This window comes from Periophthalmus magnuspinnatus, chromosome 10 (assembly GCF_009829125.3).
Source record: "Periophthalmus magnuspinnatus isolate fPerMag1 chromosome 10, fPerMag1.2.pri, whole genome shotgun sequence".
Lineage (NCBI taxonomy): Eukaryota > Metazoa > Chordata > Actinopteri > Gobiiformes > Gobiidae > Periophthalmus > Periophthalmus magnuspinnatus.
This window is the reverse complement of record NC_047135.1, coordinates 27,968,868-27,995,969: the sequence shown is the minus strand read 5'-3', so window position 1 is coordinate 27,995,969 and position 27,102 is coordinate 27,968,868. Positions and strand designations below refer to the sequence as shown.

At 38.3% G+C, this 27,102-nt stretch overlaps 1 protein-coding gene across 4 annotated transcripts in view; it reads right to left on the bottom strand.

Annotated features, from left to right (window-relative positions):
- The window catches only part of atp8a1 (ATPase phospholipid transporting 8A1), a 101,025-nt gene extending 73,971 nt beyond the window's left edge, over positions 1-27,054 (bottom strand). For 2 of the 4 annotated variants that reach the window (XM_055224606.1, XM_033973580.2), the window contains exons 1-3: positions 26,599-27,054; positions 8,930-9,047; positions 1,019-1,118 (exon numbers count right to left, since the gene is read on the bottom strand). In XM_055224606.1, the coding sequence (XP_055080581.1) occupies positions 1,019-1,118; positions 8,930-9,047; positions 26,599-26,647 (267 nt within the window). In that variant the 5' untranslated portion in view covers positions 26,648-27,054. The remainder of the gene's footprint in view (positions 1-1,018; positions 1,119-8,929; positions 9,048-26,598) is intronic. The other 2 variants (XM_033973582.2, XM_055224607.1) reach the window with 1 other exon arrangement.
- Positions 27,055-27,102: the final 48 nt, after the last annotated feature.

The window sequence follows — 27,102 nt, the reverse complement described above, 5'->3', positions numbered from 1 at the left end:
TCATTAACAGACTGGTCTGTCAGCACCGCCGCGAGAGAGGCTAGGGCTTCTCTGGATCCCTCATTTTATGGTTTGTTGATGTTGACGGCATAACAAAACTTAGGCTTTGTTTTTGCTGTCAGATTCAGTGTTTTAGAATCACGTAAATTCACAATTAAAATAAATAAAGATGAATGCATACTTATTATGACTGTACTATGTAACATTTTGGATGGAGGGAATGCCACCTGCTTGTCTCTGTGGTGATGTTAATGCTTTGCCTGATATGTTTCCAAAAATAGTCTTCAATTTCTCCAGGTCAAGTTACAGATGAGATCTGTGGATAGGGATCCCACTCACAGTCAGAAAGCCTTAAAAAACTATTTCAAATTCTTAAGCAATACAAAAACAGGAAATTGAATAAATGTAATGCCTTACTGTGGTACATTCCAGGCAAAGCATCTTCATGTATAATCCCTCACCAGAAAGCGTGCATAGTGCACCTTTAAAATTACTTCCTACAATTAAAGCAGCACAGGCCAGGTGAGGACACCTAATGTTTTTATACATAGTAGTAAAATTAAAATGAAATATGAATATGATTTTTATTTAAACTTTTTTTGTATTATTATTTATGAATAATCAGTGTAAACAGAAATACTACTTCAGTTTAGTGGCACAATCAAGGGCAAAGGACAAAGTGATCTCCTCACTTAATGTAGTTCCTAGCATGTAGAGGTTGTACAGACAAGTGTGGTTTTATTTAGTGGTATATACAGTATTACATGTATTATTCATCATCAGGCATACACATAAAAGAAAGCCATTGTGTGTGTGTGTATGAAATTACAACCATGACCTTAGGAAGATGGCGTCTAGGTCAGAACAAACACACTAGTCACAGGGCAAAAACTGCGACCAGGGAGAAGTGTGATTTAAGGCTAATGAGGTACTAAATCTTTATATCGGGTACACTTCTAGCCCTCTGGTTTGTAAGCAAGACAGACAGACCCAAGATGGCAGCCGTGATACATCTTACCTGCAAGAGTGCAATGAAGAGGAAGAAGGCATTGGCTGCTCTCCGGAACTGAGAGTAAAGGAACCGCGGGAGGAAGGTGAGGACGTTATATTTGGCAGTGCTGAAGCCGGCATCACACAGCAGCGGTGTCAATAACAGCAGAGGGCAAAAGGGAGAGAGAAAAAAGAGAAATTGCACAAGTTTATATAAGGAACAATGAAGGTTTGGCTTACAGTTGTACAAAGAATACTTCAGTGTCCCTATAACTCAATAATCCATGATAAGGTTATTTGCTTGCTTTATGTAACTTTTTGTGGTGGAAGGTTCACCACCAGCTTGTATCCATTAAGATGTTGTTGTTTGACCTGAAATGTTCCACAATATAGCCTTTTATTTAGCCTCCATACATGTGTTTTTAATTAAAACAAGCCTTGACAAAAATTCATTCTTAAGGTGAACAGGGTGGCTTTTTACACTGATCTGAATTGGACACTGGCCTGGTGGTGTCACCTGCTTGTCAATATAAGTTTAATGCCAATAATGCAACAACATCTCCATGAAGACAAGTAGGTGGTAGATCCTCCCCCAGAAAAGTTACTTAAAACACCTTTAAGTGAATTTATTCTGTAGTACAAGAGCGGAGCAAAAAGTTTTATTTATGTTTTTAGAGGATGTAAATCACAGTAGGTACAAGGATAGAGGTTGGAGAGTGATTATGTGCTCTGATGATGAATACAGCAGACCAGAGCCAATGATCATAAAGAAAAGCGGGAGCAGGCAAACATGAGCTATGCGTTTGTCTGCTGCTGTCTGCTGCTGTAGTGGGTTTAGGGGCTGGTGGTGATTTCATACTGGACCTAGTGGAGCCCTCCAGCGCTCTGATTTACGGCTGTGCTAAAGGTCCGGTCACAGCCACTTTGGAAGATGATATATGCCATGATGTATGCCCAGCTCTACACTGGCAATGCTTTGCTTACTCACCCGCACAAAAAAACAGCCCCACATACACAATGAGGCTATAGCCCGCGGGCCCATGAAAACGATAGCATATGGATTTTACAACAGTAAGCCTACAGCTGCACAGGTAAAGTAAATAGCCACATCAAACAATACTGTGCTGTTCATTCAGTGCTGTCTGGGGAACTGAGAAAGCCAATGACAACGACACCGGATGAATAGAATAAAACAAAACAAAAAAGACACGACAAATTGTATTACCTTGTTTGTAGAAGGCGATGTGACAAAAATATTGTATTTTTTTACATGAATTGATCAATCATGATTTCCAATTTGACTTAATTATCTACCCATGATTATTTATCTATGTATTTAAATATTAATTTCCTGAACACAATACAGACTGTTAGTTTGAACTCTGCTCCAAACTAGATTTAGCTAGCCAGCTTTTACTGACTGGCTATAGACCAGTCAATTTAAAAAGGCTGTACCCAATTCTTAAAAATGTGGGGGGAAAAAACAGTTCTAGTCCAATTGAAACAATTTACAGTGGTCCAAAGTTATTCCTAACTTACTGTATGCATTCAGAACACCCTAGTTAATATATCTGTACTGGGGCAAGACTTCTCAAATGCAGGGGGGAAGTTCAGAAACAAAGCCTTTCAAAGACCTAAGCTAATCATTGACAATTAGAGATGACTGAATCTCAATTTTGATTAAAGTTTTATTACTTGCAAAGCCCTAGTTTGTAGCTTTGTAGTTTCGCTGATGAACTTCACTATGTCACTATACAAAATGACCAATCATTTTCATGTCTAGTGCGGCCAACAGTACAGACTGACATAAAATATTATATGAAGATGGATGCACTCAGTAGTGAATCTGTCAACATTTGAAAATGCGGAGACATGTTGAAAGGTGAGTGCAAATATACTGTGTGGACTTTACAGGCAGATCATATTACAGCAAACAGTGCTCCTTTGTGCATGTGGGTCTATGACTGAAGCTAATGGCCTCATAAGAAAGTATGTTGTCATGCATCATCCAAAGCACAGTACAATAAGTTGAGCACATTTAGAGCACAGTTAAGGTGTGTCCATTGGGTATTCTGCCTGTCTGCGCTAATGCACTGTTACTAACTTCCCCTGAGAAATAAACTGCAGATGGATCTCCAAATGTGTAGCTCCTATGTTTATTATTTGGTTGGATAATAATCATTCTTGCCATTTTGTTTTTCATTAGGGCTGCAACAATAAAATCAAAATAACCATCACCAGTGGACTTTTAAAATAATCCATATCGTATTTTGATAATGGTAATCTGAATTACACAGACATGCAACAAAGACAGGTGGTATTATAACATTAAAATGGTAAAACAGAATAAAAATACACATTAAAATTATGCATTTCATTTTTAGATATTCTCCATCTAGAAGGTTTGTGTCACCACAGATCAACCTTTATTTGGTTAAACCCACAGTATGGAACCTTTTAGCCAAAGATAGATTAAAATAAAAGCTTGTTTGATGTTTATTGCACTGCAAAACCTGTGTTTCACTCAGAGTGGCTTACATCTCCACAAACCTGACTCTTATTTGATCTGGAAGAAGACCTTCTTCTGCTTGTTTCCATGGAAATGTTGTTGCTTTGGCTATAATATTCCACAATATGGTATAAAACTCATCTATTTCCATTGAGAATGTTCCAAAGTATACTGTACCTTTAAAAATAGAAATTGTTTGATTAGCTGAGTCAAAAAAAAAAAAAAAATCATTGGCTAACTATTTTTTCACCCTTCAGTGTTCGATCAGAAGGAGTTGGAGACGGTGGGGCATTCAGCATGTCAGCTCTGGTTGCTCCAGGACTTCCTCAGAGCTCACCAGACATGCTGCTTAATGGATGATTATAGATCTCACATTTTATTTCCTGGCAGAAGAATCAGGATCAAGACCGTGTGGAGGAGCTAAACAATATTTTCACTCACTGCTATCCACTTTAGAGCTTTATTATCAATCCTTAATGCTTTTCCTTTCCACATGTAATTATACTCAGTGATTACGCCTGCTATGATAACAGCTATATTCTCATTCTTCAACTACAAGCAAGTCATTTCTTCATTTTTTGTAACATTTGAGCTGTAGGGCTGAACTAAGTAACTAGGGGTTTCAAGTTTCAATGAAATATTTGGATATTTTACTGATTTTGAGTGTCAGTGACATACAGTTTCAATAGTTTTTCTGAAACATTATATCTCACTCCAGAATTTTGAATTATGACAGGCCTATGAGTGATGCTATATTAAAGGGCCTGTACCTAATGGTTTTGTAAATTTGTCTTGCCTCAGTACAGCCATATTGTATAAAGGAGCTCTTGATGTCAAAATAAGTCAACTGTCTACTGTCTATTTATTTAGAAACCATTTTATTGTCTGATAGCCAGGAAGTGCAAGGTTAGCATGCTCGTTGTTGTTAGCATTATCATGATGGCAAAACATTCCTCTGACCTCTAAAAGTTGTGAAAAGTGCTTATAAACTCATTCCATTCAATAATTAGGATGCTCAGAATAAGGTAAATGAGGAATACATTTGGACCACTGAAAATTTTTTGAATTAACTGGTTCTATTTTATTTTATTTTTGGCACATTTCCGACAGGTAGAGAAATTGTGTAAAACTTGCAGCTTACTAAAAATATAGTGTACATACATACACAATAGTCATTTTGAATTAAGTTCTGCATTGGTATCTGTAAAACGATCAAGGATGTAACTTGGTGCCACAATCCTGCCATTACAGAATGGATTTCGCAGGCTCTTGCCAGACTTCTCTAAGTAAACCCATTTCTCTGCCTTACAACAATTTCTTGTATAAACAAATAAAAAAGCCAAGATGTATCACTCACATTATAGAGGCAGAACAACAAAGTAATCTAATCGAGTGGGCGAGACTATTCATACTTCGTTGTGCATCTTCAGAAGGGCGAGTGTGTGCCAGCTCGTGGTCGACGGGGATCCGACCACAAAAGAGATAATCAAATGAGCTGGGCCATCAGCTAACCACTCAGGCTTATGCAACCACACACAATGAGGATGTATGATGGCTTTTACACAGGCTTTGTACCATGTTCCATTTAACCATTATATGGGTTAGACAGATCTAAGAACAACAAACAATAGCCAGGTACAACATATGGTCGTAGAGTAGGTTTCGAGATCCTTCTGATTTAGACTGGGTACTTCTTCAATACAAGTGCTTAAATGAATCTTGGTTTACAATAATTGTACACGAGTGGTCCCTTAACTATAGCGCATTAACCATTATCATCTAGAAACAAACAAACATTTCAATCTGTGACATATTTGTTTAATCAAAACCAGTAGTTCTTATTTGAAACAGCACCAACAACTTACTTTCTTGAGCGTTGTTTTAGGACTCATAAAAACTATTTTAGAAATAATTGAAAAAAATGTCTGTAAATTTCAAATTTACAAAACTGAGTTGTAGCAGCTCTGCAATTTATGCAACACATTTATGTAATACAGTCAGCATTTTCACTGCTTTCATTATTAAATTAAGTGTATTTCATAAACAGAATGTAGAGGTAGTGGATTCACAACAAAATACTGAAACAATATAAGTATCTTGCTATTGGCACTTTGCAGTCACATTACACTGGTGGTGTTCTACATGTATGTCTGTGGTAGAATGTTTGTTCCACAGTTACCAGGGGGACACAATGAATACATTAGCAAACAGTCAAAAAACTGAAAACACACTTGACCAATGCTAGCTAGCTTGTGATGGTAATTTTATTAGAGAGAGAGACTTGATTTAAAAAACAAATCAGCTTGTAGTTCCAAGTAAGTCAGTTCTTTGTTCTGAGATTTAGTTTAACACAATCTGACCATAAAGTCTAACAAAACTTCAGACACAGCAGAGCCTAGAGTTAGCATCACTCCCCCAGGAAATGTTGATTATATCAGCTTCAAAGTATCAATATATTGATTATTACATAGTATTGTGAGCCATGTATCTTGTATTGTACCAGATCATGAGGGCCTCTGTGATTCTAAAGCTAACAGTTCACAGATTTCGCTCTTTCTCTCTCCATACAGTTTGCTTCTGTGTAATACAAAAACTGAATGCTGTCTGGGCATTTCAAACCTCAATGTCAAGTTTGTCTTTTTAATACATTTGTGGAGTGATCAAATTATCATTTAATATCATGAGTGTTCATAAGTGTCTGCACGCGCCTGAGGAGATTAACCCCGGTGTCCCACAAAATGCTGTCAGCACTTAGCGCCTACGTAACTGGATGAGAGTCTGTGTGGCCGCTTCCATTCGCAGTGCATGGATTAAAGTTGTTTTCAATTGTGCAATTAATCATCTTTCAATTCTGGGCCAGTCTGCCAAAAAGCTCTACAGCTGAATAAACAATCCACAAGTTAGGCATGCCGGGTAACACCAGGCATCTCTCATGAGGGGTTAGTCATATGTGTAAATATCAAAGTAGTATTTTGGGATATGATTTTACAGTGCAAACAGGATGCTAACAAGGGAAGGGACAATAAACAATAATATTGTTTTTCATGATAAAAAGGGTAGACAAGAATCGTTCAAGGGACATTTTATAATGTCATCATAATAATCATAATATAATGATAATCGTCATTATATCTCTAGGATGTGCAGAAAAAAAAGCTACTTATCCATGACGTTCTCTTCTAGATCACTGTTGTTTTCAATCGTAACAAATACAAATAATTGTTTAAATAAGGAATCTGTTCATAATATTAAAATTATAATCATTCATGTCCATATGGTTATTTGCATTTTAATTGGTTTCTTTTTTAATTTTACATTCAAAACCCGTCCAGGAGGGATTGACAAAAAGACTGAAATAGCCTTATGAACAACAAATAACTTGTTCAGAACTAAACTATAGGGTTAGCAGTTTTTATGCAGAAAATAATAAGATATTGTGTTGTTTGTGGAGAAAATTATGGTACTTCCAAAAATTGCAGCCTTTGCGATTTGCTAATTGCTTCCATTCAAATTACAATTTCATAGCGATTCATCTTCCAGCCCTAATGCCAACACTAAATGCTATCATTAGATTTACCTGGAGGGATTCTGGTCCATGTCACACACACACACAATGGGAATAGGGACAAGTCCATCTGACAAATGAGGACCAGGGCGTGTGGTCTTTGAATTGCAAATGTGCCCAAAACAGATGCCAAGAAAGTTAGGCCACACACAAGCAGGGTTCTCTACTGTAGACACTCCAACTGCCACATGTTCTCGACAAGTTTGGGTAATGAAGTAAAAATAAAACTTGAACAAACTTAAACTGAACACTACTACAAGACACAAACGATTCTATTAGCTATTTTGTTGACACAGATAAATTCAAGGGATGAAATACATGCCTGAAATCAATTGTTCTTCACACTAATGTTGATATTGTGATCAGACAAAGATGGCTCCACAAAGCTAAATAATTCAATAACTTTCCCATGCAGTTTTTCATGTTTGTCTGTGCAGTTTAAAGTTGCAAATGCAGCAGCAATGCCAACACTGATCATTTCAGACATTGGAAAATCTGACTTAGCAATAGCCAATGCAGCAAAATTCCATCCGGAATCATATAGTATAAAAATGGTCACATAGTAGCCTAGCGCTCCAAGAATGAGATTTCTGATTCTCCATTGAGATTCCCCAAATTACACTTTTAAATTGGATATGGATATAGAATGGGTTTGCAATATGAAATGGCTTCTTGCCAGGGTCTGGGATTTTTTTTCCATGTATTTGATCAAAATTTGTCTTGCCTCAGTATAGATATACAGTATAAGCAGCTCTTGAGGTCAAAATATCATAGCTGTGATTGCAAACTCTGTTGGTATCTGAAAGTTGTGAAAAGACCTGTGAAAAGCACTTCTCATCACGTTTTATCTCTGAATAATTAGGATGCTCACAATGCAATAACCTTGGACCACTACAAATCATTTAAAATGAACAAATAAATAAAATAAAACAAATACAACAAGAATAAAGAGTAAAACTAAATAAAATATGAGGTACAAGAGGTGTAACAGCGATCACAACAACAGCATATCATGGGTAAGTTTACTTAAAGAGTATTCATTACCTTGTGTGAACAAGTGATCAAATGTTTTTAGACGTGTAAAAGTGTTGACCGTGTTTCCATGGCTTGTGTCAGTTAACTCGTGTCTCACAAAACTGTATCATGTATCAGGTTCACAATGTGACTCTCTCTGTATGGCTTAATGTTGCAGTTATGCTTGGGACCATAAAGGTTAACGTACATCTAACAGCAGTGACAAGCAGGTATGTCAGGCTGAGCTCACAACACATAGATGACCCTGAGGTTAACATTACCAGTTTTAAATAACAGCACCTGGCAATGAAATGGTTGGTAGCAGCTGAGAGAGTCTTTAGCTAAAATAAGGTGTGTAAAAAAGTGTATATGGAATAAAATAAATCACATTTTTATTGTATTGATAGAACAACATTTTTGATTCAGGTTTTAGTTTTTTCTTACTATACTTTTAAATAGAGGCCATTAACACTAAAATAGTCCAATTTATTACAAAGTATGAACTCAAACAACATGCATTTACTGACATAAAATTGTCAATTAAAAAGCCCCAAGCTGATCATTGCCCATGTGAAACAAGTGTATCTCAATTCAAATTAAAATTTTATTTAAAAAAAATAATCTGATGGCAAGCTACGTTGCATGAAAAAAAAAAAAAAGTTTGGATGGTCCTCGGAATATATTTTAAAGCTATTACAACAAGCAACTTACGACCATCAGAAACTTCCATTCAAAGTAATACAATTATTTTATGGAATTTCTATATAATATAATTGATTTATGCATTAAAATGTACTTGCTAACTGTAGAATTGGAAGAATTAGATCAAACATCCATGTATGGTTTTTTACCTGACACGGTTGCTACAAAACCTGGCGAACTGTGGCTGGTTAAGGTATATGAGCCGTGCATCTTCTTGGTCAGCCAGAGATGTCTTTTCTGATGTGGTGTCTGCAGTCTTCGCATATCCTGCAACAGAAAGAAGAAAGGAGATTCTATGAGAGCAGTTCCCCTGAGACACAAGTCAGATGAAAAGTATTGTGAAGTGTTGGGGCTGGCTCATGTGCGGATGTCCTTGAAACTATGTTGACAATACAGCATTAGCTTGCAGATGGTGGTGTGAATATAAAACAAAGATGGAATATATTCTCTATGATAGATCTCCTTGAGCTCTGCAAAATTTACATTGCTCTAGTAGTGTAAATATAATTAGATTAAAGGCCCTGTATTGTTTGGGTTTGACATGTTAGCTCCACCCATATATTCTCTTATCTCACTCTAAAGTTGCAAACCTGAAGAAACAACTATGGGCAATAGTCATGGGGAATTGCTTCCACAGGGCTTTCATCAAACAACATTTGCAACTGGGCAAAAAGAAGGATCACACTTAGTAATTAACTTATACTTCTCGTCCAGTTGGGAATGGTTCTCATCATTCCCAACTGGACAAAATGGAGCGTCATACCAACTTGTTACCTTATAGTTCTCATCCAATGAAAAGCCTATTAAAAGGCCTCAGGCAGTACGGTCTCTTATTTTATTACAAATAGCTGATTTTACAACCCACTGTATGGTGCAAAGGGCATGTATTTCTGAACTAAAGGAAATATAAGTCAGGTAAATGGCCTTTAAGATGAGGAGCTCAAATGTGACTAAAATGTTGGATAAATCCTTCTAACATTTGTATGTTATATGGTCACAGTAAAACCTATCACAAACTTTGTCTGGAGTTAATTCATAGACATTATAATCCTGGAAATAACACACATATCGATTGTGAAATGCTTTTACAGCATACTTTGTAAAGCATTTTTCAGTGGAAGTTACATTCTTCCTGCATTTTGATAAAGGTCAGCAAGTTTACAATAACCATTAGAATTTTAAAGCCAGAATGAATCAAGACAGCATTTGTTCATTCATGCATCTTTCACTTTCCACTTCCTTCAATTGTTCAACAGTCACAGGCAGGTCACTTGGCAAAACCACAAAGAGTAATCAGCTTAAAAAACAAATGGAAATGAGAACTGAGGAATGTATTTGATAGCTTATCTAGAACGTTGATGTAGCCTTTCCTCTATAGAATATTGTCTTAAAATCTAAATTTATTTTTATTATTACTATTATTATAATTTAAGAACTGTAGATGTAAAAAAAAGGCCAGATATTAAAATTAAAATTCTAGGAAAATGTTGGACCTTTCTTGAATAGTTTTAGAAGGTTCTTCATCTATATCCAAGCTCTTAATGCCATACAATGCTAACATTGAAGAAACGAAATTATTTTGTGTTGAAAATGTAATTCTATTGTATAAAAAAGTGTTGTTTTATTTTTGTTTTGTGTTATCAAGTATCAAACCTTTTAGGATCAAAATTGAGTTTGAAATTTTAGTATCATGACAACACTATTTAGAACTAAGAACTATCATTCCGTTGACTAAATATATATTGCACATCCTATTTTAAAGAGTAAAAACACTACAATAACAAGGTTCATGTACCCCTGTCCAGTCCAAAGCTTAATTTATATGCTTGGATTTGTATCCTTAAGAGATTTAAGCTAGGTCTTGCACCACTCTTAAGTATCACAGGCATCTCCGGTTTCATGCGTGTATTTCCATGAGCACATAGAGAGAGGGGTCCAGTCCTGACATGAGGTGGTAACTGCTGCCAGGTTATCAGGTAAGGTCAGCTGAGTTGACAACTGTACAAGCTCGGGGTCTAAAATAGCCCAAACTTTGAGGGGGTATCCTTAGAAGTTTCCAGGTCAAGGCATCAACAACAACATGGGCGAGTAACAAAAGAGTGCAACCCAAACCCTAGTGGATATGCCTCGGTAATAGGCCTTAGATAGATCCGCTCGGGGCCATATTTCCTGCTTGTCAAGAGGAAACAAAGTAGAAGCTAGCTGGCACTGTTCTCAAAGTCACACTCGGCAACTTTCTCCTCTCGTTCTGCGCTTTATTCTCACCTTACGCTTAACACATTCTCACTGTTGTTACACAAAACTTCAACGCTTAAATTACACCTCTCTTGTTATTTTAATGATCCACTTTGGGTCGGGGGATCAGGTTTCTGAGACGGTAAGCCAAACATTCCTCCTTCCCTTCCCTCCTGTCGTTTACTCACAAGCAGAAGCAGGGCAGTCCCCTTCAGCATGTGCCTGCCTTAGGGCTAAAAATAACCGCCTGGCCCCTGGTGCTTTGGTCGTAGGGAAAACGGAGGACTGGCTATCCCGGTCGGCTTATGCAAGAGCGTAGCCAAGCACACATCGCATCAGCATAGGTGGTTTATGGGATTAGTGTGGAGGTGAGGATGTGCAGGGTTAGGAGCAATGGGGAGGGTAAAGATGCATGGCGACTCTTAAAGTGGAAAGTCCTTTTAGTATGAGCAAAATCTATTTAACAGAAGCCAATACTGAAAGCATCACATAAAAGTGATGCTGACAAGTAGCTGATTTATGGACCCATCTGTAACAATGGTAAGACTAGGAATACTAGATTAGGATAACCCAAAATCATGATATAACAGCTGTTTATACTATGTGTTTTGGTTCTCAAGTGTTTTATCCAATCAGAAAGCAGAATTAACTCCTTACCTCTGGTTGTCAGATCTTATGAGTAAAACCAGCTTGCAACAAACCCGAAAGGTATCTCTATGATTTAATGTGTTCTCAGTATATGACAGCTAATAGCATCCCAAATTTGGTTGTGATTGTAACTGCTATTTTAAAACCAGTTTGGAGTCCATGATACAGATATTATGTGTCAATAATCCAGCATTACACAGTGTTAACAACCCAACTGCAATTAATTACATAAGGTTGCATTGCTTATCTTGCAAGTAGAGTAAAGATGGAGAATTTTGATGTGACTGAGATTAGATTTGTGATCTTTGTTTAAAAGGGACTGCACATTGTAATTAACTCCAATAGCATTAACAGTTGAGAGAACATTGAAAGGTCTAAGGTATAAGATCTTTCTATAAAACGAAAGCAGACTGTTATTTTGCAGAGGACATTCTAGTATCTAAATAATTACAGGTTTTGCGATTTGATCATTGGGGAAACTCTAATTACAATGTCAATCCAATAGCGATAAATTGTGCAGCCCTAAAGTAGTCTCGTACAGCTCAGTACATCTTTGCTCAAATCAGGAAGTAAATGTCACTGCAGAAACGCCCATATCTAACAGGTTTGTGATTGCACCGAGGAGGAGAAAACCCAGGAGGGAGGTTAGCGTAAGAGCTGCGTGGTGGTAAAGGGAGGGTCACAGGGATTGTGTGTACGATGACAAATGTGCCGAGGAAGGCGGAGTGCTGCAGTGAGGTGATCCAGAGCCAGGCCACACCAAGGAGCAGACCTGATTGATGTTGTGTGTGTGAGCGGTGAGTGAGCGCTCGCAGCAGGAGCCCGGCCGCCTCAGACCAGGTGCTGCTGCAATGCACCAGTTGCAGCTGCTCAACTTTGTGTTCCCCCTCTTTCACCGGCTCTTTCCAATTCATCATGAGCAGTTTGCCAAAAGGGTACAGGGGGATAGTGTGAAGAAAGTGGAGGGAATTGTACTGTATAAATGCACTTGCAGTTTTTTTTAGGGTCTGTTCACACTTGCACACATGTTATGTTGAAACGGTGACTAAATACGGAACTAATTGGATTTCATTTGCAAAAATTCATTGGCTCATAATTGAATTCACAATTATCATAAACAATTAATTCTATACTGTCAAAATTACCATGTAGAGAAACTATAGATCCTATATATTTACAGTATTAGCTCTGTTATTTTGACAATTTTCTTTAAAAACTGGTGGCTTTGATAAAGGTTTTGAGTTGCAGAATAAGCGTGTATCAATCTTAACAAAAGAACAGAATTTTTATAACATTTTTGTAATTGAAAAGAGTAATAATTGAAATCACGATATGAAATGTTATTAATTGAACAGCTCTAAATTAAACAAGGACTAGGAGCAGGGTTAAACCAAGTGCGAACACCCCCTTAAACCTGCAGCATTGTAATTAACCTATTTGTTCTCTTCCAAACTTTACTATATACTTCTGATACTGATGGAGCAGTATTGTAACATAGTCCAATGATCGTGAACAGAAGATGCACCATGGCGTTTAATCTTCAGGTCCCTACTCCTCTCTCACACCTGAGCCTATTATGGGAAACAAGCTGCAGACTTAAATAGGATAAGACGCGGTGATATGGAGATTGCACTAAGAAAAGACCACCAACGGGGAATAGTTCTATGACTCAGACAAAACGCAATTCTGTTCATTACGAATGCGACACATTGAAATTTATGGCTTCTTTCTGTTCACTATGAATCATTTATTATAATCTATACAGCAGCTCAAATGCAGTTGTTATCTGCTTCCATGCATGGAGTTTAAAGTTATAAACTCTAAGACAAGTCTATAACTCTAAAAGTAGCCTAACACTTAACAGTTAATGTAAAGCATTGTCTTACCGCCTTCTCTAGCTGTAGGTGTTACAAAGTCCACCTCCTCCATGTCCATTCATTCCAAGCTCTGCAAACTCACTGTGTGGATAAAGTACTCAGCAGCCACGCTACCCCAGTCTCACCGGGAGCTGCTCTTAAAGCTCCCTGGTGGACAGCGTGCTTTTCCTCTGCACTAATTTCATTAACTGTGGGGCGTGCGACGGCTCAACTGTATGCTGACATCAATATCCAGAGCAGGAAACTGGACGGGTATGCGCTCAGAAAATAATTTGTAATTTATGTCACAGTTTCATCGCCAACAGTTCGAATCAGCAAAGTCGTTTATATTACACAAATAGAAAGGGTAATTGTGGGACAGATAAGGTTTAAGAGAGGTAAAGCTCCCACTGAGGAAAACCTCTAGAGACAGGATCAATGCCACCAAGTGTCGTAATGAGTTTGGATGGAGTCCAAATGTCCGGATTATTGGCGGTGTGGGCCAACAGACAGATGGGTGGAACAATAGCCATGAGAGGGCATGTATTTTGGACAGGGTGCCCAGTGGGAAAAGCAGGGCTCAGTGTGAATTGGCCTTGGCTAGCACTTACATGCAGGATATCCCATTCTCCTTTTACTCTGTGCTAAGTGATCCGTGCTTACAGAGGGGACTGTTCAAGAAATATCTCCAGGGATTTTCAATAAGTTATTTTTAATGTCTGAGATATGCAATGAAAACAAGCCGCTGGCTGGCGGTCATTGTAAGGCTAGTTCATTCCAGAACTAAGACCAGAAAAATTAAGAAGGGTGAAAAATAAAAATAAAAATCATAGCATGTTGAGAGGTAGACAGTTTGTGTTGGTTACCCTTGTAAAAGAAAGGGGAATTATACAATAAAACTAGGGGGTTAACAAACAATGTAAACTGAAGAAGCTATAGCCAATATGTAATGAAGTAAAAAAAATGTCTTGCCCCAGAACAACTGTATATAGTAAAAGCAGCACTTAGGGTCAAAATGAGACTGCTGTGTGCGGTCTGCATCCAATTATAAAACGTTTTTATCCTTTACAAACTAGAAAGTGCACTGTTAGCATGCTAACTGTTCTATTTAGCATTGCTGTCACGGCTCCGCTCTGGCCTAAGAAAGTTGTGAAAAGCACTTCACGGTGAATAATTAAGAATGTAAATAGTGTGGAATAAGTTTGGACCGTAGCAAACAGTTTAACTTCAAAATGAAGTTGTTAGATGGTAAAGATTAGGTAGGCATTTTGATAGAGCTTATTGTTATGGTCAATATTTGAAGACACTTCTATGTATCTGACTAGAAAATCAACAAACCAACTTCAGTGAAAAATACAATTACATAGCCCAATATCACAACAGCACTTGTCCCAAAGGTTAAAAAAACAGTTTGTATGAAAAACATGCCACCTCCTTCCTGGACAATCAATCTCTGCTTCAACTGGACTATAGGTGATGTCATGACAGGGCCATAGAGAACATCCCCTTCTGTAGATGGATGTTGTGCCGCATAGTAATGCATTATATCGGGTCAGCCAGAAGTGTTGCGGGTCAAAAGTTATTGCTCCCATGACTGTCAACAGCAGAAAGATTAAATGCATCTAATGGCAGCACTGACAGCATCTATAACGACCTGATACTGAAGGATTACGAAGTGCAGAGAGTCAGGGTTAGACATTAAAGAGCATGTAAAGTGTCACTTTTAAGTGTGAAATCTGTAACACTCACTGGGGTTGCATAATAATTTTGTCTTGGTTAGGTTGTCTTAGTTAGTTTGATAAGTAAATTTAGGCAAAATGTGTTGCAATATTATGATATCATGACACTAAACAGATTTGAAAAGCACCCAAATAATAGACATATTTTGCAGCATTAGTACTAATACATGTCTAGCAAATTCTATCTTATTCTTCTTATTCTATTCTTATTATTACTACTAAAATGTAACAAGAAATTCACCATAAAGACAACATACTCCGGCTTGGACTGTGTTGCCTTGATACACTGAGATCCATGACCACAGCAAGTGAATTCAATCTCGGAGTTCCCTCAAAATATTATCCAACCATCCTGAGGCTATTCAAGAAAAAAAACAAAAACAAAAACAAAACATAGTTCTGGGTCTCCCAAAAATAGGTTCAGCAGCCAGACAACCGTCCACTGCAGAGCACACGCCACTAATGAGGCGCAAACAGTTGTAGGCAGGTCAATAAAACAGGGATGCGAAAAAAAGAAACACGTGATCGCGCCAAAGATAGGCTCTCACTGGAACGATTCAATAACAGCAGGGTATGAGGTCGGCTCGGGGCTACTGACATTGATCTAACCTGGACATATATATGGCAGCCAAACCCCAATTAACAGGGCTTTCAACACATTAACCCCATGGAGAAATCACTGTCTTATTATCTGTTGACAGAAAAGATATGCATCACACTAAACCTAAGTAAATATTGTGCTTAAGGTGGACAGCAAGGTACATAATAATCAGAGTCGCTTTGACATATGGCTGCAATTGCAGTAACAGTAATTGTAAGAGTAATCATGGCTAATAGTTAACAAAGGTGCAGTTGTCTTCCATTATATTGACATTTTATTCCCACTCTGCACAGTTTGGAAAAACAAATTCAACAATAGTGTTATTTTTTTTGGTGGAGGGTCTGCCAGCTACAGTCTCTTTGAAGATGTTATTGTTTCACAGTATGGCAGTAAACATATTTAGCCTGCATTTATTCAATAATAGGTGATTTATACCTCAATATCTCCATGGAGATAAGTGTAATGCCACACAGTGGAACATTCCTTAAACAGAGGGTGGCGAACAAACAGAAAAGTTACACCAAGTACAATGATTTAAGTAAAACTAATGCACATTTGCAACACATCCAGGAGTAACAAATATTTCTTTTCCATAAAAAAAAACCAAGATATTCCTTTGTTAAAGTGAACATCACTTAAATAATTGCAGGTTTAGGTATGTTATAAATAACATGAATTCAAATTGCATTTTTTGTTTCATTGCAATATATGTTGCAACTGACCGATACTCAGTGTCCAACTAAAATCATTTAGTCTCAGTTTCGTATTTTGGAAAACTAGTTAGTCAAATTTTAATGAAACACAATCTACGCTGTGCTGTGAAGATTATAGCCTACTATTTGTATGGATTAAAAGTAATAAAATTGCAACAAAAAATATATAAATTGCAGTACATGCATTAGTCTTAATGTGAAAAAAAACAAAAAAACAAAGAATCAAAATGTACTGTGGTGGCTTATCTCTACCATGGCACATCCTTTGTTTACTTTTGATCTATGCAAATGTATAACCTTCATGATCCCTCCCTGTCAAAGCCTACATACTGGTAATGTGCCATTCATATTTCATCATCTCTAACATGATTCATTTATACGGGATGAATATTGCAGTAGGAGACCCCGTCTGTTCCGAGCCATGGCGGTGCCTGAGATGACCTCCTGGTGCTGTATTTGTGAATGGGGCCTCGAGAGCTGGAGGTGGGTCTGCGTGGAACATGGGTCTGCCTCCACCTAAGCAACAACTGTAAGTCTCTTATCAGATCACAGCCTGTAAGCACTGACAACAACAGGACACGCAGCGAATAATCCTCTCTGCGCGGCGCTGTGTCTGGCTCCTCATAGGCTTAGCGCAGGGCTGGCTACAGCGGGGGTGGGCAGTCTCCGGACCGCGTGGGCAGCTGGGGCAATCTGTGACATCATGGGGCAGGTCTGGTGCAGCTTAGCGGGGGGATCTGCAGTCACAAACCTTTCCACTGGGCGACTATGTCAATGGTAAAACGGGAACGGCATATGGCGTGGAACTGATCTGCTAACAAGAATGAAAACAGGGAAGTGACCCAGGAATGTCAGTCAGTCAGTCATGTTAATGTCGTGTCAAAGCTGGTCGACCCTGCTTTCGAGAGCTAAGTGAATCTGAAATACAAAGCTATTGACCAAACATAGGTTCTCAATATACTGATGAATAGTTTCACAAGAGTTTTAAAAACAGTGGTGTTAACTTGTAGATCAATATCTAAAAGTGGTTTATCAGGGATGCTGTTTGCATAATAATTTTTGACAGAGCCTACTTTGAGTTTATTAAAGTATATCTGTTAAGACAACCGTTAATGGGGCTGATTTTGTCATGTAATATGTAAAAATGGTCTTGCCCAGGCAGTACATATACACCAAAACCCTGAATTAAAGAGTTTTCATCATCTATGAACCAGGAAGTAACACTGATGTGCTGTTAGCATGAGAGATGTTGTTAGTGATGGCCAACAAAACTGTCTGGCCTCTGAAAGTTGTGAAAAGCAAATTCACCACAGTAATAATTAGGATCCTATGACTGTATTAGGAAAATAAATGCATTTACAAACCATAAAATGAAGAGTTTCTCCCATTTAATTACAGTAAAAATCAGGTAGTGCCTTTAATAAAATACACCCTATAAACAGTGCTGCTGACTCCTTTGCCCTTGTATCGCAGTATAAAACTGTTGTCATAAGGCTTTCTAAAAATAGATCTTATCCAAATGGCACAGCAAAACAATTAATCCATGTCAGTGTTTTGAGATGCTCACTGACCTGACTGATGGAATGTGTTACTGTCAGACAAAATGGGCGCCACATTTGCCACATGTTTAATTCAACAAAGGGAAATTATTAAAGAAATACCAGACTAAAGTGAACATCCCCTTGATTGGTGTAAAACTATAATTTGTAAAACTATAATTATATTTACCATTGTAATGATCCAAACAAACAAAAATTAGCTTTGAACAAGAAATAAGGCTACTGCGCTATTAGCATGCTAGTTGTTGTTAGTAGTTGTAGTAGCATGACAGCAAAACTCTGCTTTGGTCCCTGAAAATTATAAAACACACTCAAACTCATCACTGAATGAATGCTTTAACATGAGGAACAGTGAAGAATAAATTTGGACAACTGTAAACATTTTAACATTAACTTCTGTTTTTTCACAAGGTACAGTACCTTTAAAAAACATTTTAGCTCTTGAGGTTGGCCTATTGTTGATGCTATTCTGGAAGAGGGTCATAAAAAGCCTGGGATGTCCAGAGTCAAGGGCAGAGAGAGTCATTTTGCAGCCATTGATGGTGTTGCTTTCTTGTGGAGTGTTTGACACTACAGCTCCATCTGACCTTGTCATGCTGCGGACCAATCACACCTAGAAGTTACCGGTACATTTAGGGGTAGGGCTCCGTCCACCACAGGCAGACATCTAGACCATCGCTCTAGCATGGTGGAACGCTTTTCTTTGGGCCTAGAGCAAAGCATGGCATCGTTCACCGGCTTGACGCACTGTGACAGCTGTCTACACTTGGAAGGGAGGATGACAGAACTAGAGAAGCACATCTCCTTACTGACTCAAACTCAGAGCCAGTCCCGTGAGCAGCTACTTGACTTGGTGGTGACAGTGGGAAAATCTAAGTCCATGTCCATCACCATGATGAATTAGATGCGACCGTAGTTGTTCCTGGTTCCTGATCCTGCTGGCGCAAGATGCAGTCAGCCAACCTCTACCCGTGTTCGGCATGATACATGAGGTTGTCATGGTGCAGCTAAACCAAATGCTCCAACTTCCCCTACTTCCTTGCACAACCGGCTCTTCGTTACAAAAAGTAAACAAAAAGGGAAAGCGCTCACATCATCATGCAATTCCTAATCAGAGGCAGCCATTTGAGCTATCAAATAGATTTAACATCCTTGACTTGAAATAGCTTTCATGTCTATAAAGTCACAAGGAGTTACTATCCCCTATTAGATCCTCATGGATGTGGAAAAGGGCTGCAACATGTTATTAATCATCAATCAGCTCAGTTTTTAATGGAACGACATCCTTCACTGGATAAGACCTGCCCCTTGCTCCTCATCAGTTGGTACGCAATCCAACAGGCTGAAACCAAGTACCAACCTGGAGCTCAGGTATCACACATAAACACTGTGCTCACAGAGACACTGTCCAATCATGTGTACATATCCACTGTGATAGTGTACAATCCAATGACATTAAACTAAAACAGTCCGAGGTGTTCAAAAGTTACTTCAGATCACTTATACACGGTCCTAAAGTCGAGAAAACAATGTGTAATGTCTGGTCCAATGCCATTTCCCAGTTTAGAACAAATTAAAGTGTAAATTTGAATATCTCATAGACATGAAAGAAATTGGAGGTTAACTTGGTTGATATCAATATAACTAGCAAACCCAATAAAGCTAGGATTACAAAAAATGTAAATAGTTTCTGGTCAATATTTAAATTACCTTGTCTTGCAAAAGTTTTAGAAAAGTTAGGTGCAAATCAAGCTACAATTTATTTAAATAAATGCTCCATTTTGAAGTCTTATCAATCAAGTTTCAAAAAGGGCATAGTACTGTCACTGCAATCACAGATGTTATATATGACATTTTCACATGATGACATGAAATATTGTGTGGCATTGTTTATTGATTTAACTAAAGCCTTTGATTCATTAGATCATAAAATGATCTTGAAGTGCCTGAAGCATACTGGATTTGACAAAGCTACATGTAATTTGTTACAAAATTATCTTTCAAACTAAATCCAGGCAGTAGCAGCTGATGGGTTTAAATCTTTTTTTTTTTTTTTTTTTTTTAAGCAACAGTGTCCCCCAAGGCTCAATTTTGGGCCTGCTACTTTTTACTATATTTATTAATTCCATTGGTTGCAATTTAAGAGAATGCACATGATTTTGTATGTAAGAGCTCCTTCTGCTGATCAGGCATTTTTAAATTGCAGCAAGACTTTAATGAAATCCAAACTGACCTAAATGAAATCCAATACAAAATTCCCTCAAAAATCTTAAATTATCATTGAATGCAAACAAAAATAAATATTTTTTTTTTTTTTTTCTAAAAATATATATTTAAGTGATGTACAAGCTGCAAATCCTAATACACTAAATTGATTGAAAGTGTCACCACCTATAAATAGCTTGGGTTTTCGCTTGACAAAAACGTATCCTTAAAAAAAACATCTTGTAATTATTAGATATATATTATTTACAGTTTAAAAAAAATATTATCATTTTATTATCCCATTGAATTACAGAAAGGAAATTGTTCAAGCAATCTTTCTTTCTGGAGATATAATATACATGCAGACTTCAGCCCCTTCTTTGAAGCCTTTAGACAGAATCTTTCACTTAGCCCTTCGCTTCATAACACGTGATGAATTTAAAACTCATCACTATACACTCCATGAAAGAGAAGTCAGAAGAGAAGAACACTGTATAAAATATAGTTATAAGGGACTGCTTGATAAGACTGCTTGAATGTTGAACTTTGATACAGGAACTTTTAATACAAGATCTCATGATTGTTCAAGTCTAAAACAGGCCACACTAACACTTTTGCTTCCCCAAAATGGAATACATTTCAAGGACATGCAAAACTGGATTCATTGGTGCCACACTTCATAATCTGGTGATAAGCACCAAATAATCACACCTGCACCTGTTTTTAATGTTTTAAATGGGCCCATGTAGTTATTTGTTTTGTTTTTTGTTTTGTATTTTAACAGGGCACACCTGAATAACAGTCTGATGCTCTCACTGGACTCTCCCTATATAAATGAAAATAAATTAAATGAAAAGTGAAACATATCACAATTTGGATTCTACTGTATCCCAGACACATGGATAATTATTATCAAAATAATATTTTTAAGGCTAGGTGCAGTGCCAAATACAAGGTATTTGGTACTACTTGTGCCAAAAAATAAAAATACTTTTGGTAACAGTTTTGGGTTCTATACTTTTTCTTGAATAATGTGTTTGTAGACAAGAAATCTAGAGAGGAATTAATACCAAAACAAGTACTGTTCACCAAAAATTAGGTATTGTTCATTAAAAGGTACACAGCCTTACCCAGAAATGAGAAAAGCCTGCCAGAGACCATGTTGAATTACTTTAAAATGTTTCTCATATAAAATTTGCTAGAAAGAATCTCCAAATACATATCAGTATGGGTCATTGGATCCAACATAGCCATTACAAATATTTCACATTCACCAATTACCAAATTTACAGCAGTTTGATGTTTTAGAGTATCCCTACAATCTGGTGTGTGAGGGGCATATAAAGTTCAGTCATTTGCCACAGTACAGAACACCATAGATCCCTTTACTGTCTTGTCCACTCTCCAGTTTCTGTCCTTCTCCCTTTTTATTCCTCTCTTCCTCTTTCTTAGATTGACCTGCCACATTCATTTTGCCTTGCAGCCAGAGGAGTGTTACTGAAGTGAACAGAATGAATATCTGAAGAAGACACACATATTAGGCTAGCTGCAGGTTAGCGATGGAGATGGAGAGCCAGGATATGAAGGAGAAAATACTAGGAGATGTCCCATGGCTCTGCATCGACAGTGGAGAGCCCTGAGGGGACTTGACGTGCCACACCAGCGAAGCCAGACAGGGGATTTAGAGGCGTGTTGGGGTTTTGTACCACATTACTTTCAGCCAGTGATCCAGCCAGGCAGGCAGCTCTCCCTTCAGACAGGAGCAGTCCATTCCCCTGCAGCCTTCCTGGTATCCACGGTTCACACACTAGTCAGGGCTTAGCCGATGTAATTGAAATGCTACAGAGGACCAGATTGCTTTGCCTACATAGGGGAAATGTATTGACACAAAAAAGTCGAGCCTTCTCCTCTGAGCTTTGTGAATTGTATTCAGAAAAACAGTCAACAAAGGGATGTATTCTCAGAAAACGTAGACATGGGAGTGAATGCTGCAATTGTTGTTTTGGAGATATGGAAAATTTGAATCTTGAGTTTATCATCTATAATAAATATTGCGCAATAATAATAATATGGCCACAAAAAAGCTGACTGAAATTATAGAAAATATTGCATGAATATTGTTATCAAAATGAAAAAAAAAAAAGAAAAAAGAAAAAAATTTGATTAATAGCGCTTTTTACAGCTGGCTAAAATAGATTATGACACCACATTGCAAAGCATTATGAGATACCACATCAGACAAACAAATCATGAAGCAATATATTAACTTGTTTTTCATAATTTCTAGTTTTCCAGAGTGTTTAAATGTAGACTGCGTGCCATGTGCCGATTTGTTTGTCTAATGTTGTGAGATCATCTGTAAAGTGAACTATTTTTCTCAATATTGGTCAGCAATTTCAACTTAAAAAAAATCTGGTTTGCAACTTCAGAAGATGGCAAAAAATAATAGAAAATGTGTTCATTCTGCTAACAAAAGAACTGACACAAGCTTAGGATGCTTAGTCTCAACTTTCCTTGTACGCTGCAGAGAGCACTCAACCATCAGACTCCTAGATAAGGCATTTTGGCAACTGATGTGGGCACCATCTGCCACTGATGTTAGATGTTTCCTTGTTGCATGGGAGATGAGTGGCAAGGAGTGGGCCGACACGTGCACAGCCAGACTGGGGAGTGTGCAGCGCTGGGGGCTGACGGACAGAATGCTGATGGATTAGGTGGTAAGCCTGGCATAGGGCTGCCCTTTCTAGATGGAAGCTCTCCTGATGCACTGCAGTGATTAAAAAATAACACTCAAGAGTGGGGTGTGGACTTTGGGTCTGGTGAGCTATTCATGGGTTTTCCTGTTTATAGGTGACATTTTGAGGACATTTCATCGTTCAAAACATAGAATACTTTGTTCTGAATTAGCAATGGTTATGGAAATTAGGACTGGGACATATGGCAAATAATAATACAATAAATCACAATTTGTCCTTATATTCATCTATTTTCCATTCCATTTTTTATCTATAAGTATTGATTGAATGTGCATGAACAAGACACATATTACATCAGTGCCATTTAACAAAAGAAATATTCCAATTTTGTCCTCTACAGCTTAACTCAGCTCCAAACTACATGCTTTTATTGACAGGACAGGCTACAGACCTATTCATTAAAAAAACACAAGCTGATCTTTGGCAATTACACAATCATGATTTTGATTCAAATTCAACTTCCCAGCCCTAATGGAAACAGTCAAAATTTTTCATCATTCAGGTAGTGAAATTTGTGAAAGCATTGGTTAATATCAGAATTCATGACACACCAAATGTTGCAGGTATATAGGTATACAGGTATAGTGGTATAGTGGCATCAGAAAAAAAGAATGGTGTGACACAACCAACAGGCTAAAGCATTGAATCTTCATAGGATCACAAAGAGGTGAATGGGAGTTGGGGGGGTGATAGTAATAGCATCTGCATAATTCATGTGTTCACTCTTGTGACTTCAGCAGCCGCATCTGTCAACAGTTTCAGTGCTATCTATATTAGTCTTAAATTATTTAGACTGTCTTTCAAACCACGAGCCTGTGAAGGCTTTTCACTGACAAATAGCTTCACAATGACCTCTTCTTACAAGGATTTCATGCTTTACACAACAAGTACATCATTCTGCTCTTAACAGGATGTGAAACCTTAATGACGTGAATGTTTAGGTTTCATTACATGCATCTACATGTTTGCACCATTGAAATATCTGTAACTGAAAAGCTGACACACTAGCATCTCAAAGGCTTGTAATAACTAGGGTGGTAGTCCTTTAGTCATTTAGTCTAATCAGTCAACAGTGACTTAGGTCGATGTAAAAGAGCATTCGCTCCGAGAGCGGTGAAACAGGTGGTCTCGGAGCGGCTCCTCTTCCACTCTGGAGCAGGGGGAGTGCAGTGTGAATGCAGTCGTGGTGCAAGTAAAAGTCAAGGCAATTTGGATCAACTTGATATCAGTCACATTTCTCCTCCTGCCTCTGTCTGCACAGGTGAGTTTGGGTCGGTCTGCACTGGTGAACCTGTCACTGTCTGCGTGCCGCTTAGAATGCTTTATCTCCTCAATCACTACCGCACATAGTCCTCACGGTGCAGGCTCTTTAGCCACAGGTGAGACAAGTGTGTTGTCATGGAGATACGTTTGGTTGTCAGCTGATGGCGTCTCACATAGCACATGATGCGGTGTTTGGAGTGAATGATGTACGGTGCATGTGAGCATCTGAACAAGACCACGTCAAAAGTGAAGTAAACAGGTTTATGAGGAAATAAGCAGGAAGAAGAAAGAATGCATGGGATGAGTTTTATAGGTGACAGTTACATACTGTTTGCTAGGCCTTCTCTGTATATATAGTTTTTGAACAAGATTCTAATTTTGAGAGATTTTGCCAATGATTAATCAATGCAAAGGGCATGTCTTTAGTCGACTTAAAATGTCTTTGTCAACTGCAACCCTAGTAATGACGAGTTTATCTGATGGGTTGAACCCAGAATACTCATGAATCCTCCAATGTATCTATCAAAACATCTAGAAAAAGGCTAGTATTTTTTCCCTCATAGCAAGAGGGTCCTGAATTTATTTCCTGGACCTGAGGCCTTTCTGTATGCCTTTCCCTTGTATGTTCCCTGTGCCTGTTTGGGTAAGTTTCCTGAGGGCACTCCAATTTCCCCCATCCATTTAAAACATGCACACTAGGCCAATCCTCCAGCTAGGGTAATCCTGACTAAGATCCTGGCTCAGGATCTACAAAATGTCCCCGAGCACTGCTTCTGAAAGGTGTCCAAGAAGCACTGGTAGAAGGATAGGTCAAAATGCAGAGGCCAAATCTCTCTTTGTCACCATCAAGTCAAAGTCAATACACTTCAGCTGTGTAAGAGTTCATATGAGATAGATTTATAAAAAAAAAAAAAAAAAATCACACACCTCTAATTCTGCTATTTTTAGACAGGTATTGCACTCACGATTCAACTTGTAGTGCATGCTTAGAAAGTAGGATTCTTATTTCAAAACATGTTAGTAGAGGTCTAAACTAAAGTACAAGAGTTTTCTACAAACACAATATTTTGTTCTTTGCATATACATTTTTAAATCATTTCTGCCTTTGCGATTTGATTATTGTGCCAACTCAAATTGCGATTTTGATTCAATTGTAAAATATTTTGCAGCTCTAATAGAAGAATATTAGACAAGAATAAAGAAGCATTAATAGGAAGTAAAATATTGCAAGTCATGTGTCATGTGTCATGTTCTAGCAGCATGATATACAACCATAATGAAAATAACACAATCATCATTACTGATAAAAGGCTACAATAAACCCACCTACAACGTTGTGTGAAAATTTACATCTAGATCACAGAAGAACTCGCCACTCACAATGATTTATCAGTCTGGAGCCGAACACATCTAAGGCATCCAAAATAAATCCAGTCTGGCACTATTTCACATGAAGAAAAATGAAACTGCTAGTGCAGTCAAAGAATCATAAATATCACATATACACTGGGCAATTCACACAGATATGGTCTCCTCTGATCAAAAGGTCAGGGCTAGCCATCCAATATGGAATTTAAGAATCAAGACATCTCTCAAGGAAATACTGCTCGCTGCATTGTGCACCTGCAGCATGTGACAGCTGTAAAAATCACAAAACACACAGAAGCAGAGCTGTGACATGCTAAACTGGTTTGAAGCAACACGTGTATAATCCATTTGTAACCACTTTCACTTTTGATGCAGTGGAAGGCAGCTGGTACAGAGTGGCATTGTTTGGTGCAATTATGACTCCCAGGCCACTATAAGCCACTATCTGTCTACATGGGGCTGTGTAGGCTGGCACTGAGCAAGTAATAACCACATAATTCAGATCAGTTTATTTAGGCTACCAGGGCACTTCAATGTCTATTTGAGTTATATGTTAAAGACTGGAAGATCAACCAATGTAAAACATGTTAAAATAAATACTTAAGTTGCAAATGCATTTGACCAGAGGTTCTGGCATTGATACCTTATGTCAGTTCCTAGATAGCCTACTCCTTGAAGGGACTCTCAAAGCGACCCCAGGGGATTTCTTGACCCTGGTGTGGTTAATCAAAGCCTGAGCTAGCAACTTCTACTGTAGGCCACCTCCAAAAGAACCGCCGGGGGCCTATCTTCCTTTTCCCCCAAGCAAAGACAACAAGAAAATACGCCAAAACTGAGCTGAAGACTTTTAAAATGAACGAAACATCTTCACGTACCCTCAGCCCGCGTCCGCAGATCAGACATGGTTCTTTTGACGGGGGGCATCTCTCCTCTTCTTCACACCCGGGCGACGACACCTGCCAAGCGGCCGCGGCTGCAGCTGTAGTCCCCGCGGTTGGTGCCTCCTCCTTTTTCAAACCGTTAAAGAGAGACAAAATACGGCTACAGTACGGCGGCAGACACCCCTCTCTCTCTCTCATTCATGCGGACACAAGGGAAATAAAAGGCGTCATGTCGTGTTGATGATAGGGGAGAGCATGCTCACAGTTCACGGGTCCCACAGCAGCATCCCCCCGGCACGGCACGGCACACGGATAGAGGAGCGGTAGACGGGGCGCAGACAGCGGGAGTGCATACGGACTTACCACGGAGTATGTGAGGGGGACGCTGCCGCCGCTACATTATGGACCGTACCACATCTAAGCGCGGGGAAAGGGGAGTCACCGGGTACTTTCCAGCGATTTTCAACTACAAGAACTTAAAAAATAACGTGTTAAATG